This window comes from Pholis gunnellus (genome assembly GCF_910591455.1).
Source record: "Pholis gunnellus genome assembly, chromosome: 8".
Lineage (NCBI taxonomy): Eukaryota > Metazoa > Chordata > Actinopteri > Perciformes > Pholidae > Pholis > Pholis gunnellus.
The window spans coordinates 16960196-16974649 of record NC_136534.1 but is presented as its reverse complement, the minus strand read 5'-3'; the positions used below and the strand labels follow the sequence as shown (position 1 = coordinate 16974649).

The following is a 14454-nucleotide window of genomic DNA, read 5'->3' as shown; positions in this document are numbered from 1 at the left end:
TCCTTTAAAAAAACGCTTTTATGCTTTAAGCGTTTTATGTTTAATATATGAATATAAAAAAGTCACTTTTTCAAGCAAGTTTTCAAAACGTAAGTAGAAAATGTCCATCTGACTGAAAGGGACAGTTCTGTGAATCTCACTTTTTTGCATTATTCCTGTCATCAGTAATCACTCATATTCACCACTTGAGGGTGCACATGAATAATCTCTCCTGATTCCTTCTTGGCTCTGCTTATTATCATGAATACGCCTCTATTGAACGACTTACCCCTGTTGAATTACTAACACATGCTTCATACTAAAGAGTTTATTTAATTTGTTCAATAACAAGCAACTTGCATGAAAGTTTGTGCAAAATATCCAAAACATTGTGTGACAGAATTTGGGGCAAAGCGCAAAACATCTGTTCTGCGTTATGTACATCATTGAGAAAACATCTGTGCTCTATTAATGTGGAGGGGAAGGCATTCGCCTTTGACTTCATCAAACAACTTTTCACAATGTAAATTCTGGTATGATGACTAAATCACACTTAATCTCTTGGAGTCAGACACTCTGTTCTCTGCAGTGCAAGTGAAAAGTTTTGCAGTTTGTATCGTGCAAGTAATGTTCTGGTAATGTTCCCACCTGTCATGCTGTGTTGAGAAATTTATGTACAAATTGAAATGTCGAAAAAAATGAATCATAAAGGCCTTAAGCCAACACAAAGTGATACAAGGTTTTCCTCTTGTTTTGGAAACATTGGAATAAATGTCTTTGAACTGCAATGCTTATACCAGTCTTGGTGTCCTAGTATTGTATATTGTATTTCTTTTTTGTTGTATTTCTTTTTTATATGGACTTATGTGTCTGAAATTAAGTTGAGTATATATATATATTGGTATGAAACAAGGAGAACGGGGCCGGTTGTCTCCTGTAAAGTCATGGAATTGTACATTTAATTAAATGCACACTCTCTGACCAGAGACCAGTGTTTGCTGATGAAGTGTTAAATGTTTATTTACCACTTGAGCTAAACAAACACAACACTATATGTACTACTTTATTTTGATCTTCAATATATTAATGTTTCAATATATGGACCTGCAGGTATGTTTATCACACTATAAAGGCCTACCTGGATGCAGTAATTAGTTTATCAAATGTCTATATTCATGTGGTGAAAATATTTAATCATGTATAGATCATACACCACTTACAGTTAGTGATTTTAAATAACTCAATGTAAACATTTTAATGATATTCAAAAAATGATTTGCTCTATCTCTCAGTTTTGTAAACCACAAATACCTTGTTATTCATATGCATTTACAACACGATATGTTAAGTATATTTTGTAATTTACATGCATACTTACATCATTTGCAGTTGGATGCTGCTGGTAGACTTCTTTTCTTGTACACAATTTTGATTTAATTAAGTAGAAACTATAGAAAAGTTGAGAAAGTGTAAGACAAAACTCCACCAGACTGATTCTGTCATAAAAGAAGCCTCAAAATATTCTTTGGCTTGAGGCAACTCATAACTTTTGTTATCCCATTAGAGGAGTTTGAATAGCTGGCTTTACTGTAGGCTATAAGTCATCGGTTCATCACTCTGTTTGTGCCTCCTGGTATGTCGCGACAGAGATGTTACTGTAAGGGTCGAGCACCATCTGACCGCATCGAACTATGGTCACCAACAAGAAGAAGCAGAGCAGGAAGAAGAAGAAGAGGGCAAAACCAAGATCCACATCCACATCCAGCCTGGACACGGAGACGGCCGGAGGGTCCATGTTGACAAATCCACAAAATAAAGTATCGATTCCTCAAGCGTTATCTCATCTGGTTACTTCCCTTTTGTTGGAACTACATCTTCAAAGTAGTTCCACTAATGCTTAAATTATAAAAAAAATTCATTTAAATGGGTTAGCAGCTCCTTTGTTGATGCTAAAATACAATCCATCAAGCTGCTGCAGTTTCAAACTGAGTTACCAACTTGTATTCTGTTTCGTCTGAATTCGCCATTCCTCTACGTCTTGTTCTGTTATAGTTTCTCCCCACATTGACACCTACTGTCCTCCCAAAGACGAGACACACGGAGCGCCGTTTGGCACCCGTGTCCCCCATGAATAGTTAATAGGGAGTTTGGTAACGACCAGGCCGTTCCTGAGATTAGAACACCCGTGCATCTCTCTGGTCACTTCAGGAGACGAGACCTTAACCGGAGTCACTGGATCTCTGGTGAGTAAAAGGAATGGAAACACGACAGATACATCTGTCTGTACACAACCTTCTGAGGCTTTAAAAAGCAAATGTGGTGTGCAGATTAAGATGCTCCGACTATACTCAATCAATCAGTTCACCCCATACATACCCCTGCACACATGCACAATCATTAAATATGTATAGCCTATAAGTTGTGGAAAAATTGAGAGTAGAGTGGTCAAGATGCAGAAAGGAAAACAAAAAGGTTGTGGAAGAGAAAGAGGATATGACACCTCAGAAGCAATCCACTTGAGAGGGGTTGGAATCTGATCCTGACCAAAAAAAATGCAGATTGCTTGTATTCTGATGCCACTACAGCAACACAGACACACGTTAAGAGTAAAGTGACTCGATGCAAAAACACCTGTGACAAGAGTCTCGTCTGTGTTGAGATGATTTTTGCAAAACAAGATTGACAGCACAAGGATTCACTCAAGTGCAACCGAAACAGGTCACAGTAGTAAACCTATCTCAGACCTGTACTAGAAATTAATGCCGTCCGTTTTCACCCCCAGGCTGTGAAAGCGAGGACAGGACGAAGGCGGAAACTGATCCCAGGAGATAACCGCAGATCTCTTCCGAGTCTTCACTGATAAACAATGGAGAAAGAAAACGGATACAGTCCAATCAAAGTTGGCTTTTGTTTCTTCACTAATGAAGATCTTAAAACTGTTTAAAGAAAGTGAATAAATGCAAGTATGTAACTAAAAACAGCCTCGACTCTTGCATGTGTGATCAGTAGACTGCTACAGCCAACATGAGCAACACAGGAAATATATAGGACTTTGTAATTAAGGATTAAATGATGCTGTGTGTGGACTAACCCGGCTATGACCTGCCGCAGCTGATAAGAAGCATGTGCAGTTCAAAAACAGTCCAGCTTCTTCACTTTCAACAATTTAATACAAAAACCAAACATTTATTTCTCTCGTTGAACTTTTCATGTACAGAATATTTATATAATTTGTGTTTCAATGAGTGATAAAAGTTCACCTCATTGAAAAAGAAAACCTGGATACAGAGCAACCGATAACAAAGACAACACAGTCACCAACACAACATCCTCTTGAAGATGAAAACTGGACAATTATCGACATTGGTTTACATACAATTACATTTGTAATCATAAGTGTACGAGTGTTTCACACAGACAATGGACAACTGTAACAAAAAGAGTCAAATTCAAACTAATTCCACATATTAAGAATCTTAATATTTCATCCCACAACATTCTTCTACAATACAAACTCACCAGAACATGATTGTAATACACAGGTAACAGGACCGTGTTGGTGAAACATCCACATGTTTGTCACAAACGAGAGGAAACACTTTTAGGGCATTCTCACCAATAGATCACATCGTATCAGTTTATTCCATTTTAATCCTGAATACCCTGATCAAACCATTAATTAAATACCAATCAGAATAGGGAGAAAGACGGAGTTTCAAAATAACAATAAATCAAACATTACTACCATATCTCTCCATTCTAAAATAACAATAATCAAGGGAAACATTTGACAACAAATATGGCTGTAAAAGTACTTAATTCCTGCTGTGTGATTTCTTTTCTTTATACGTCTTTTACAAAAGGAGTAGAAAAAGCCCATACTTGGTACAGGGTAATGCAGGGCGACAGAAAGAAGACCAGCAAGTCAGAAACCCTCGGACTGAGTTACAGTTGATGATACTGTACGCATCCATTTTACACACATACACACGAATACTGTATACATGTTTATGTAGGCAGAGAAAAATAGATTGTATACATTTCCAACAGGCACCGAGACAAACAGTATTTCGCCATTGTTAACACTGCGCGTCTGTTGGAGGAAATCATTTAAGAAGGAAAATGTTCCTCCAGAGGAAACACAACGTGATTAAATGTATAAGTGAAGCCACCGATGTACTGTACATAGAAAACTGTATTCAGTACAAATCTACACATCGTAGAAGTGCTCCATGAAAGCGGTGCCGACATGCAGAGACATGCTGTGGATTTAAAACTGTGAGCGAGGTTAGCACAGGCAGTGGTGGTTTGCGTGCAACAGCTGAGAATTACAACAACAAAACAAAATCACCAAAGCTGCATATCCCTGCAAATTCCTGAGAGTTTAAATCAACGATTGGAGTGATTAGTCTACGTGCTAAAAGGGTAAAAACAGCAAAATACACTCTTCATCAATGCCTGAGAGAAATGAAGAACATTTCAGAATAAAAGGCCGTTGTGTGCTTTTACTTTCTGTGTATGTTTACCAGAGTCTAAGAGTGTTTTTGTTTAGTCTATTCAAGTGTGGTTGGGCGATTGTGCGCTTTTATATATATTTATATATATATCACATATCTACAACATGGGTTGTTGAGCTTTGGGTAGTGCTAGCTAGATAATTCTCTTACAATGGTTGTAATATTGTGAAAACAACTGTCTTATTGTCAGTAGCAAATCCTTGATTTTCCTCCCCTTCATATCTGCAGTCAGATATATCCTTCCTTCTTTAACTGGCTTGTGGCAGTGCAATGTAAGCCATGCATAGCAAGGGAAGAGTGCTACTCTCAGGAGCAGGAAGAAGAGAGGAGCAGAGAAGCTATAAGAGCTATATAATATATAGGAAGCGTGAGGGCAAAAAAGACTCAACACGACAAAAAGGGGCTGGACCGGCTGAGAAGAATGGACCGGGTCACTGGTCAAACGCCGGGTACATGGCAATCTCAAAGTCATCGCCGTTGAAGTTGGCAGGCTGGTCCAGCATAGACAACACGTCCTGAAGCAGATTGAGATGTTTATTTTAAGTGACAGAGAGAGGGAGAAATAAGTGCTTGAGAAAGAGAGAAGAGGCTTGTTTCACTCACAGGAAAAATGTCTTGCTGGTTGCCCTGAGCATGAGGGTGCTGCTCCGCATTACTCTGAGAGTGCTGCTGGCCTTGCCACTGGGGCCACACCGCCTCTGCTGCTCGAGAGGGGAACTGCTGCCCGGACCGAGAGCCATCTGGGGTGAAGCACAGCGGGGTGAGATGATGCACCGGTACGACACAGAGACACAGGTTCACTATATATGCACAGAACCTACCGTAACCATTGCCGTTGAGGCTGGCATGTGCATTGATGGGCGGGTAGTTTGCATTGATGGTCGGGGTGGGAGCGGCACCGGTTGGCATCTGGCCAAAAGAGTTGGAGGAGCCACCGCCAAATCCTCCCATGGGAGCAAACTGAGGAGACATGGTCTTTGCAGCTTGGGGAGCCACCTGCTGGTTAGAATCGGAAGAGTGACTCCGTTTACTGACACAGCACATAGTCGGGGGTCAAAAGGTAAATAAGTGTTGATCAATAACTGGGTGGGACTCATAAAAGTATCGTTGTATAAATGATCATTTGTGAATGAAGATTGACTGCCACCAAAGGCAAAACAAAGTCAGATAATGGATCTTGGCGTACCTGGTTGTTAAATTGTGGTCGGACTCCAGCTGCAGCTCCAGGCCACCCTCCTGCTGGTCCTCCATGAAGGGGGCTGCCAGTGTTGGAGGGGGGGACTGACTGCGGGGCTCCATTCTGACGAGACATCTGAGCCAGCATCTGCCCTGCCGAGTGGGCTGGCGGTGCCATCTGTGGAGTCATGTTGACTGGCCTGCAGACAAAAGTGAAGGGAGTGCGAGCTCGGTTACCTGGCTGTCAAAAATCACTTATTATGGAATAAAAACCACTATAAATTCAAGAAATCGTATTCAAAGTCAGCATAGCACTGAGTATATACTTGAAATATACTTTAAGGATCCATTCTGAAGGGACCATCATCTTTTAGAGGCAGCATCTGCAGCCACTTAACGCACATGGGAGAAGCCTTTATTCTCTTAAACCCTTCATGTGGCAGACTCACATTTGAGGGAACTGGGGGGTTTCCCCCATCTGCTGCTGTTGCACACAAACCAATATCATACAAAGATGTGCCTCTACTAGCTCTGCTCTGATAGGCAAAACCTGTAGACATGCAAACCAGTTGGTAGGTCACATAAATGTGTCAATTCACTCACGCTCACTGCAGCAAGGAGTCGCTGTGGCTGTTCACGTAGTAGAGTAGAGAACTATCCCATTACTAGATTTTCTTTAATAAGCTTTAATAATATAACCTAATTAATTAAGTATAGCCTCCAGGTTTAAAATGTAACCCCATGCACAGACATGTATACACACTGAAGACCTATTCCCACCTGTATACATCGTTGGAACGACCAGCAGCGAAGCTGTTGGCTGGAGGGTAGATCTGTGCGGTGGGAGTGGAGGTGGAGGGCAGGCCCTTGGTCTGATCTGAACCTTGGAAAAGGGATGGGTAGAGCTCTGGCTTCTCGAGGCTCTTGCTGTGGTCGGGCCCCGCCGCTGTCACTGGTTGCACCGGCATCTGAGGACCACCAAAAATAAAAATCAGTCAGGGGCCAACGCTTTGTCATTTCTGTAATTAATCTAAATGGCATTCACAACAGATGGAGGAGGCTGAAATCATGAAAGCAGGTGACTTTGAAATAGTTTGCATATTTCATATGCACTTTACAATTTGTAGAATACAACCTAAATATCCTAACGGGGTAGACAGAAGCAGCAGTCGAAACATTTAAAAGAACAGAATAATAGGTAAATAAAGAGTACATCACATATGACGTTAAGTAAACATTAGGTGCTCTGCTATTAACAAGCACTACTGGCACAGTTCCACAGCAGTTTAACTGACATTTTGATACACCCACCATTTTGTCATATGTGTGCAAAGGAAACTATTAACACGCATCTATTATTTACTCCCCATACGACCTTGTTGTTTAGTGATTGTTGTCATGTGAGATATTAGTCTGCACACAAAGGAGTGAGAGAGCTCTAAGATAGCTTAATATCTGTCTTTTATAGCACAGGTTAGACGAGACTCTTGTGAGTATCTTTTGGGATTTTGCATTTTTCTAAAACTTTTCCAGGTCTGGAAAACAGTTTTTGAAGTCCAAGACTTTTCCAGGTTTTTCCCCGACCGTACGAACCCTGTGTGTTGCTCAAAGGCGAGCCTACTGAATAGGTTTGCACCTAAATGAATAGTGAAGGTAAAAGAAGAGTTTAAGTCACGATCGCGACCAAATGTGGCACTTTTAAGTCATGAACCTGCAAACGAATCCAATTGATTTTTGTTGGGAATACTTCCAGGCTTAAAATCTCCTTCGATAACAAAGTACTCCAGAAAAATGAACAACAGGCGGTCATGATAATGGGTCTCTCTCAACATCCGGTTCTGTTTTCCTGCAGAGCAAATAATCAACATCCTGCCACAAAAGCAAGGGACAAAGGACCCAAGAGAAACAGGGCGTAATCAATGCTTCAATCAAACTGGACACGTACTGTACATTCATGTGACCTAACCTGCGAGAGGGCGATTGGTCCGGCCTCATAGAGACCGTCTCTGGCTCCGCCTCCCTCCAGCTCGGCCTGCTGCTGCTGCTGTAACTGCCTGAAAAAGGGAATCACAGAGAGAAGGTCTAAAATAGCCTCATTTCCATCTCCATGCCCTTCCACCGTTGAGCGAGACGCCCAAAAACACCTGCTGACAAAACAGCACTCAACCCGCCACCATGGCAACATAAACGAGAAGAGGAAGACAGAGACAGGAAAGGTCTGTTTTTCAACTACATACTGCTAACATGCTACCTACCCGTGTTAAAAGTCCAGATTCACTACTCACTATTAGACATGCTTCTATTTTTAGAAAACAGCACTGTTGTTCTAAACGCTACAGAGACAAACAGCGGAGAGAAGAATCACCCAGAACAGTAAATGAAAACTAAAACAGGACGGCAGTGTAGTCTCCCATGAAGAAGCAGCCCCTGTTCTCCCATGCAGGGGGAGGATAGTCAGGCCAGGCCTGGTCTCACCTGGCGGCCACCTGCCCAGGGCTGAGCATTACAGGAGGGCAGTTTGGACTGCTCTGACCCAGGGAGGGGGGCAGCGAACCCACTGGGGAGGAGATGGGTGGGAGGGGGTCCTGAGTTGAGTTTCTACTGCCCCACAATCAGAGATGGGTGCAGAGGAGAGGTGTAGGGAGAGAGTGATCAGTGGGTTGTGGTAAGGGCCGTAAGAGGAAGTGGGGATGGAGGGTGCTAGGTTAGCATTGAGACACGGGGGATCTTTCACAACAGTCACATTTCAAAACGTCAATGCTTTCATTATGTACGGTGTTTGATTGTGTAATCCTGTTACATAATCAGCGGTATTGGTCAAATCTGCGTGCGAGTGACTCACTTGACGTTGACGTTGGTACAGATGATATATTCGATCTCCTCTGAAAACGGGTTCTGGAAGGTGAAGGAGCTGGTTCTCATCCAGATCCATTCTCTCGATTTGGAGCGAAACCGAAACATCACCGACAGGACCTGACCCTTCAGCTTCACCACCTGTGGGCACAAATCCAGCACGACAAACAGTCACAATCTGGTGTTTTCATAACCAATGCACACAAGACACAGAGTCATAGGGAGATATCAGGGTACACAGGTAATTGGAGTCTTTAGTGAGAGGGAACCGTTTTCTTTCCAGCGTGAATGTGCGTGAATTGAGACTTAGAGGCCACTTCGGTCAGTTTTAGTCTGAAATTGAATACATTTATTCGGTCTACAGCGTCGCTATAGGTAGTCATCTTCTCTTTCATTCTTGTAAGTGCATGTAAACTCATTAATGTGATCGTACAAACAACAAGAGATAAACTGTGTACAGTATAGTACACATATTCAGATTGTCCCACCTGTTGGAAGCTGTCTCCCAGTAAGCCCTGGTCTTCAGGGTAGGCGAACTCAAGAATATTCTTCCCCAATAATTCCTGCAACACACAGCACACAATAAAACCACGGTTAGCTCAGAAGACATTAACGCCATCCTCTGGCACAAAGGTAGTTAAGAGGAGTCAGGAGAGAGTCTTACCTGTGGCTGGTAGCCGACAGCGGCCATGCAGCGGTGGTCTGCGAAGGTGAACATGCCCTGACAGTTATGGCGTGAGATGAACTCCACTGGAACACTAATACTGTTGACGTCTGTATCACCGGGGCAACAAGTTACCTAAGGGGAAGAAAAATGACTTACATTCACATTTATTTATATTCTTATATTTTGAATTTAATTTGGCTAGCTACGTTTTGAGTACTTACACAAAAGGCATGAATATTATGGATGTTTTACAATCAACTGCTTGCAAAAATGATTTAAAAAACACTGTAACAGTGCAACTGTCACAATCCACTTCAGATAAGACCAGAGATTGTGACCAGAAGACATTGCCTCGTGGTAGAAGCATTTCCAAAAGAATACTTTTTTCCACCACCAGTAACGGTCATTTTTTTCTTAGATTGTTGATATAAAGATCAAATGCTACTGCAGTTTGTTGGAAATATAAATTTGCACTGAGGATGTAAACAGCCATACCAACACATAACTTGTATTTCATTGTAATAAACATATATACTACTCAATAATGAACTTACATGATCAGATTAAAATGATTTTTTTTCATTGCATCGACTTGCTTCAGCGTAAACGCCACATGTGCATATCTCTACACGCGAGGCATCCATCATACCTGTAATCGCCCGATTGCAACCAGACAGTAGCGACTCCCCTGAGTGTTGTCTGATTCATCGTCTGTTAATGACACTCCTAAAACACACAAAAAAAATGTGTTAACATGTGGCCACAAAGAATAACGCACAAAAAGGATTGATCAGACTGAGCATCATTACGGGGTCTAGTCATATTAAACAGATAGAACATAAATAACAGATAGCTGTATACAGTATGGCTGACCCTAGTACAATGACGAGTCTCACCTGAAGGGGGCCAGGACTTGATGTATCCGGTACAGTGGACCACTACATACTGGGGCTCTCCTTCCTTGGCTGTACCCAAACCATTCCTGAGAATCATAATATATACTTAAATGAATCAGTCCGTATGTGCATTTTATTGCTACTGGGCTCGTCCAGGTTTGTCTATTTCTGCACAGTAATCACAACTCCATTTTAAATAAACAAAAGAAAAAGAAAAAACGTTTAGTTGTGGTCACCTGTTTCTATTCCTCAGGAAGTTCAGTCTGTTCATGGACAACGGTTCCACGGGACAAGAGCCACACCTGCAAATATACACAATATACACAATGTATGAATCTGGATACACATCAGTATCAATGATGAACTGGATTAACTAACAGTAGTAGTCACACCTCATTCTGCAGATGAATGATCGACGGGCTCCCAAACTCATTCTGGATGACGACTGCTGGCCTTCTTTCTTCACTGTTCCTGTTTTCAAGTCCAACATTCTCCCTTTTAGGGTGAACAGAGAACAGACACAATCAAGGGTGTGATGAGCGATCGCGTGCAAACATTTTGTCTCTTGACGAAGACACTTTGGGAATTAATAATGACAACAAATCTACTACTGTCTGCAGATTTAGTGTCTGCCCATGCTGTGTACCTGTGTTGTTGTTCTCGGCGGTAGAGAGCTGCTCTCGGAGCTTTTCTGTATCATCCGGGTGGAGCTGATCATACAGGGAGGAACCGAGCCATTCAGACTGTGCCTGGTTGAGGACGGGTGTCAGGGAGTCAGAGACGTAAACAATGCGGCCAGTCTCGCATGACACCACGAACAGGAAGCCGTCGGCTGCCTCCAGAATGAGGTGCTTCAGTTCCTATAGACAGATGGCAGCAAAGAACAGGCTGAGCAGTGCAGATGAGAGAGCCGTCATGGAGCATGAATCTAAAGTCTGTGTTTATCCTATTTTTGTGATGGAAAAAAAAAAAAGGAGAATACACAAATCCCTATATATAAATACCTCCAGCTGCTTATTTTGTATGTCTACTGCCTACCATGTTCATAATGACCATACTCTGTTTTGAGAGAGACACACTCACTGTTCTTACTATTCATATCTAGTGTATTCATACCCCTTACTGTTCAATCCACATTTACAGTCTCCACAAAACACTGTACATCACTCTGCATCTAACTGCTTTTTGCACTTCTGTGCCTCAGTACCTATACTCTGTGCAGTGACAATTAAGTCAGTGAAAATAGTGACTGCCCTTCAGCTACTCTGTGAGAAAACTAACTTGCAGGCTTAAAAGGTGTTACGTTCACTCTATTTCCATTGAACTCAGAGGTTTCATGAGAAAAACATTGCGACTGTGAGACTTTGCTGACTTCTACACAAGTAGTACTGGCGTCTCCAAAATTGTTGCCTTCTCTGAACATGCCTTTAACCAGTTTTAAGATTTCCCTTGAGGGGGACAAAAGTGTACTTCACACCTCAGTTTCTACATTTCTCACTCTCTCAGTTACTCATACCTGGTCAGTGAGAAAGGAAGGCTTGTACGACCCATCCGAGTTGGTATTGCCACTTCCCCTTAGAGACTTCATATGGGACACGGCCATTCGCAGGATGGTTAGTTTGTCTGGCTTCCTCGCTAGTGCACTGCAGGTGGGCACCATGTCTGACAATTCTGTGATGTAGGCAGTCATCTTGTTCCGCCTTCGCCTTTCAATCTCACTGTGGTTCTCCCTGAAGCGAGGAAACGACGACGGGAGGCAGAGGTGGACAGGATAGGAGGGATTGAGATGGGGGAAACAGATGGGCCGGTGGACAACATGGGGTAGAGTTTAGAGTTAATGCTGCAATGTAAGTATGCCAACCGGCAAAAAGAGGTGAGAATGACAGAAGGTGAGAGAAATAATGGTCGCGCAAAACTATAAATCAATTTATCTGTAAAAAAATGAAAGCAAGAGGCTGGTCTTTCAAGCCCAGCTGGTGACAAAAGAGAGCAAGTGCAGAGAGAGAAAGACCACTTAGATGTCCTGAGAGGGGGGGGGGGGGGAGAAAAGACAGAGGACAGTTGCTCAAGAGGAAGGGATTACCAAAGTGAGATAAGTCCCAGAGTCACACATAGCGTAGCAGTTAGTGACATAAATCAGAGGTGGGTTGAAAAAGACAACAAGCTGCTTGGGGTAAAGAACCATAAAATTCTGACAGGCGCAAAAAACAGACGCATAGAGCGGCGAAACACAACGGTAATTTATGTGCTGTCAAAATAACAATGTGCTGGGGTCCCACTAGGACAAGATAGTATTTGAACAGAGCATTCAATATTGATACAAGCAGGAGAGAGAGCCTTCTACAGTGGTACAGGCCATACCTGGCTTGTTTTCCCTTATCTGCAAAACCCTGATCTTCTTCCAAAAGCCTGGAAATAAAACCAACCCACTAAAACACAGGCCCAAAAATCTCTACCAAAATAAAAAGGGAAGTGTAGGAGAGGGAGTGCAGTGTGGGGGAAGCTGTTGTATAAATAATGTTGCTCCCCTTCACACACACACTCTTAATTCGTCCTCCTACCTGGCAAAGCGCTCTTTGTCATTGCCGCTTCCCGTTTCATCATCACACCTGAGGAAAACCAGAAAACATTGCTCGTTATCGCAGTAGCCCAGACAATCCAAAACACTTGATGTACCTCAACTTGCTTTATAACAGAACAATCTGAGAAAAATCTACCTGAACAACTTGTTTCCTTCATCGTCGTCGTCATCATCATCAAAGTCTGGCCTGTGATAAGGAAAAGAGAGACACGTGTCAAACAAATATTCTCACAAGAATGTGTCAGAAACAAAACTAAACCAGTCAGCAAATACACATACCCCAATATGAAATACCACCACACAAGTTACCACTACACACACACTTACGCAGCTCTTCTTTTGTTGGTCCCTTTTGGTACAACAGCCCCGACACCTCCTTGGGTCCCACTAGCCCCCAGACCCAGATCTGGGTCTGTTAACTCTATTAATAACAGAGGCACAGAGAGACGAAATGAAGCAGGGGTGACAGTTGATTTCCCATTGAGCCTCAAGCACTGAAAAAGAAACTAAACCACTGACAGGAGCCCATAACACAGACGACAAATTGACATTACCGTTACCGCACGCAGCTGACATTGGGTTTATTTTGCAGCCAGTGTATTCAACATTAAGTTAGCTCCACGTCAACTATTCGTAGGTCGTGTTTGTAGATCGTAGAGCGCAAAGACAACCACGACACGACGCTAATGTTAAAGCTAAATGTAGCATAACGTTACAGACACATTACCCAACAACAGAAACACATGAACCGAGGTAACCAACCACAGCTCGGTAGTCAGCTAACATGTTTTTTGTTTCTTAACTTATTTGGCCTTTCAAAAGTATCACAACATAGTTAATTTGATAGTCAGCTAGTAGCTAATATAGCTGGCTAGCAAGCTAACACTTATGCATTAACCAGCTAGCCTTGCTACAGCATTAGCTTAGCCACTAAGCTAACTGAGCTGATGCTGTCACGCAATCTTTAGGAAAGTGTCCGCTTTAGCTCTGCGTAAAGAAAACGCCCATAACTCATCAACAGTTGCACAACACTAAGCATATTAATCATCGCGGTGACTTGTATTGCACTTTACCTGGGTTAGAAGAGGACATGTCTGTCTGGAATAACATAAACAAACAACTTCGGCTGCGGGAAAAAAAAAATCCCCCAAAACCCCTCGCCCCTCCCCCTTGCTAGCTGGGTAAAGGCTAACAAGTTCCTAGCCGATTTCCTCACGTATCCGCCTCTACTTTGTGTTATAATCGCCCGAAGCCATGACTAGAAGTGTTCCAGGACGACCCGAGAGGACTTAAAACACAGACCAAAGTAACGGTTTAACTCCTACAATTCCTATTTTTTCCTGTTTTCTCGGTTTAAATCCCCCTTTCCATTCAAGATGGCGCTTCAGGCTAGCGGAGCAGAAGCTGTCTACACCGTTTTCTCTTCTCCTCTTTCTATTGGATGTCACGCGAGCCAGATACAAATGACGTCACATGTTGGGAAATCCGTGTTTAGCCCCGCCCCTCTGACAGCGGAGGGACATGCAGGTCTGTAAAGTAAATACATCCCCAGTTTAAGTAACTAGACGAGATCCAACTCGAGTAGTGTATTGAAGAACTATTTGAAAGTTTATATGCGTATTTCAATTTACTTAATACTCCTCTATTTCATAGGGAACTATTCAACTTCCTACTTCACTTTCAATACAAAGAGATTTTGAATGATTGAGCTTGTCACTTATATACTAATGTTACTTAAGGAAAATATATTCAACGTATCAAAAGTTTTACTGTGCAGAGTTACCC

The 14454-nt window shown here is 42.4% G+C and overlaps 1 protein-coding gene across 5 annotated transcripts; it reads right to left on the bottom strand.

Annotated features, from left to right (window-relative positions):
- Positions 1–3133: 3133 nt before the first annotated feature.
- arnt (aryl hydrocarbon receptor nuclear translocator) lies at positions 3134–13812 on the bottom strand. 5 transcript variants are annotated; one of them, XM_079164403.1, is made up of 20 exons: positions 13743–13812; positions 12997–13090; positions 12806–12856; positions 12650–12697; positions 11605–11818; positions 10735–10948; positions 10481–10583; positions 10325–10390; positions 10089–10174; positions 9842–9918; positions 9190–9324; positions 9014–9088; positions 8515–8666; positions 8148–8273; positions 7639–7726; positions 6453–6640; positions 5683–5872; positions 5318–5495; positions 5100–5236; positions 3134–5011 (listed from the first exon to the last, which is right to left on the bottom strand). In XM_079164403.1, the coding sequence occupies exons 1-20, from the start codon at positions 13777–13779 to the stop codon at positions 4928–4930; spliced, it is 2343 nt and encodes a 780-aa protein (XP_079020529.1). In that variant the 5' UTR covers positions 13780–13812; the 3' UTR covers positions 3134–4927. The 5 variants fall into 5 exon arrangements, with proteins under 5 accessions (XP_079020529.1, XP_079020531.1, XP_079020530.1 ...); XM_079164405.1 differs by having other exon boundaries at positions 5318–5492; XM_079164404.1 differs by having other exon boundaries at positions 8148–8270.
- Positions 13813–14454: the final 642 nt, after the last annotated feature.

What these genes read in the sequence shown, in the direction of transcription:
- arnt (XM_079164403.1), bottom strand. Translation starts at nt 13,779, where the DNA reads ATGTTATTCCAGACAGACATGTCCTCTTCTAACCCAG. An exon ending in TTCCTGAGGAATAGAAACAG is followed by an intron (nt 10,175 to 10,324) that starts GTGACCACAACT and finishes TATGATTCTCAG; the next exon opens with GAATGGTTTGGGTACAGCCA. An exon ending in CCTCAACGGCAATGGTTACG is followed by an intron (nt 5,237 to 5,317) that starts GTAGGTTCTGTG and finishes GCTTCACCCCAG; the next exon opens with ATGGCTCTCGGTCCGGGCAG.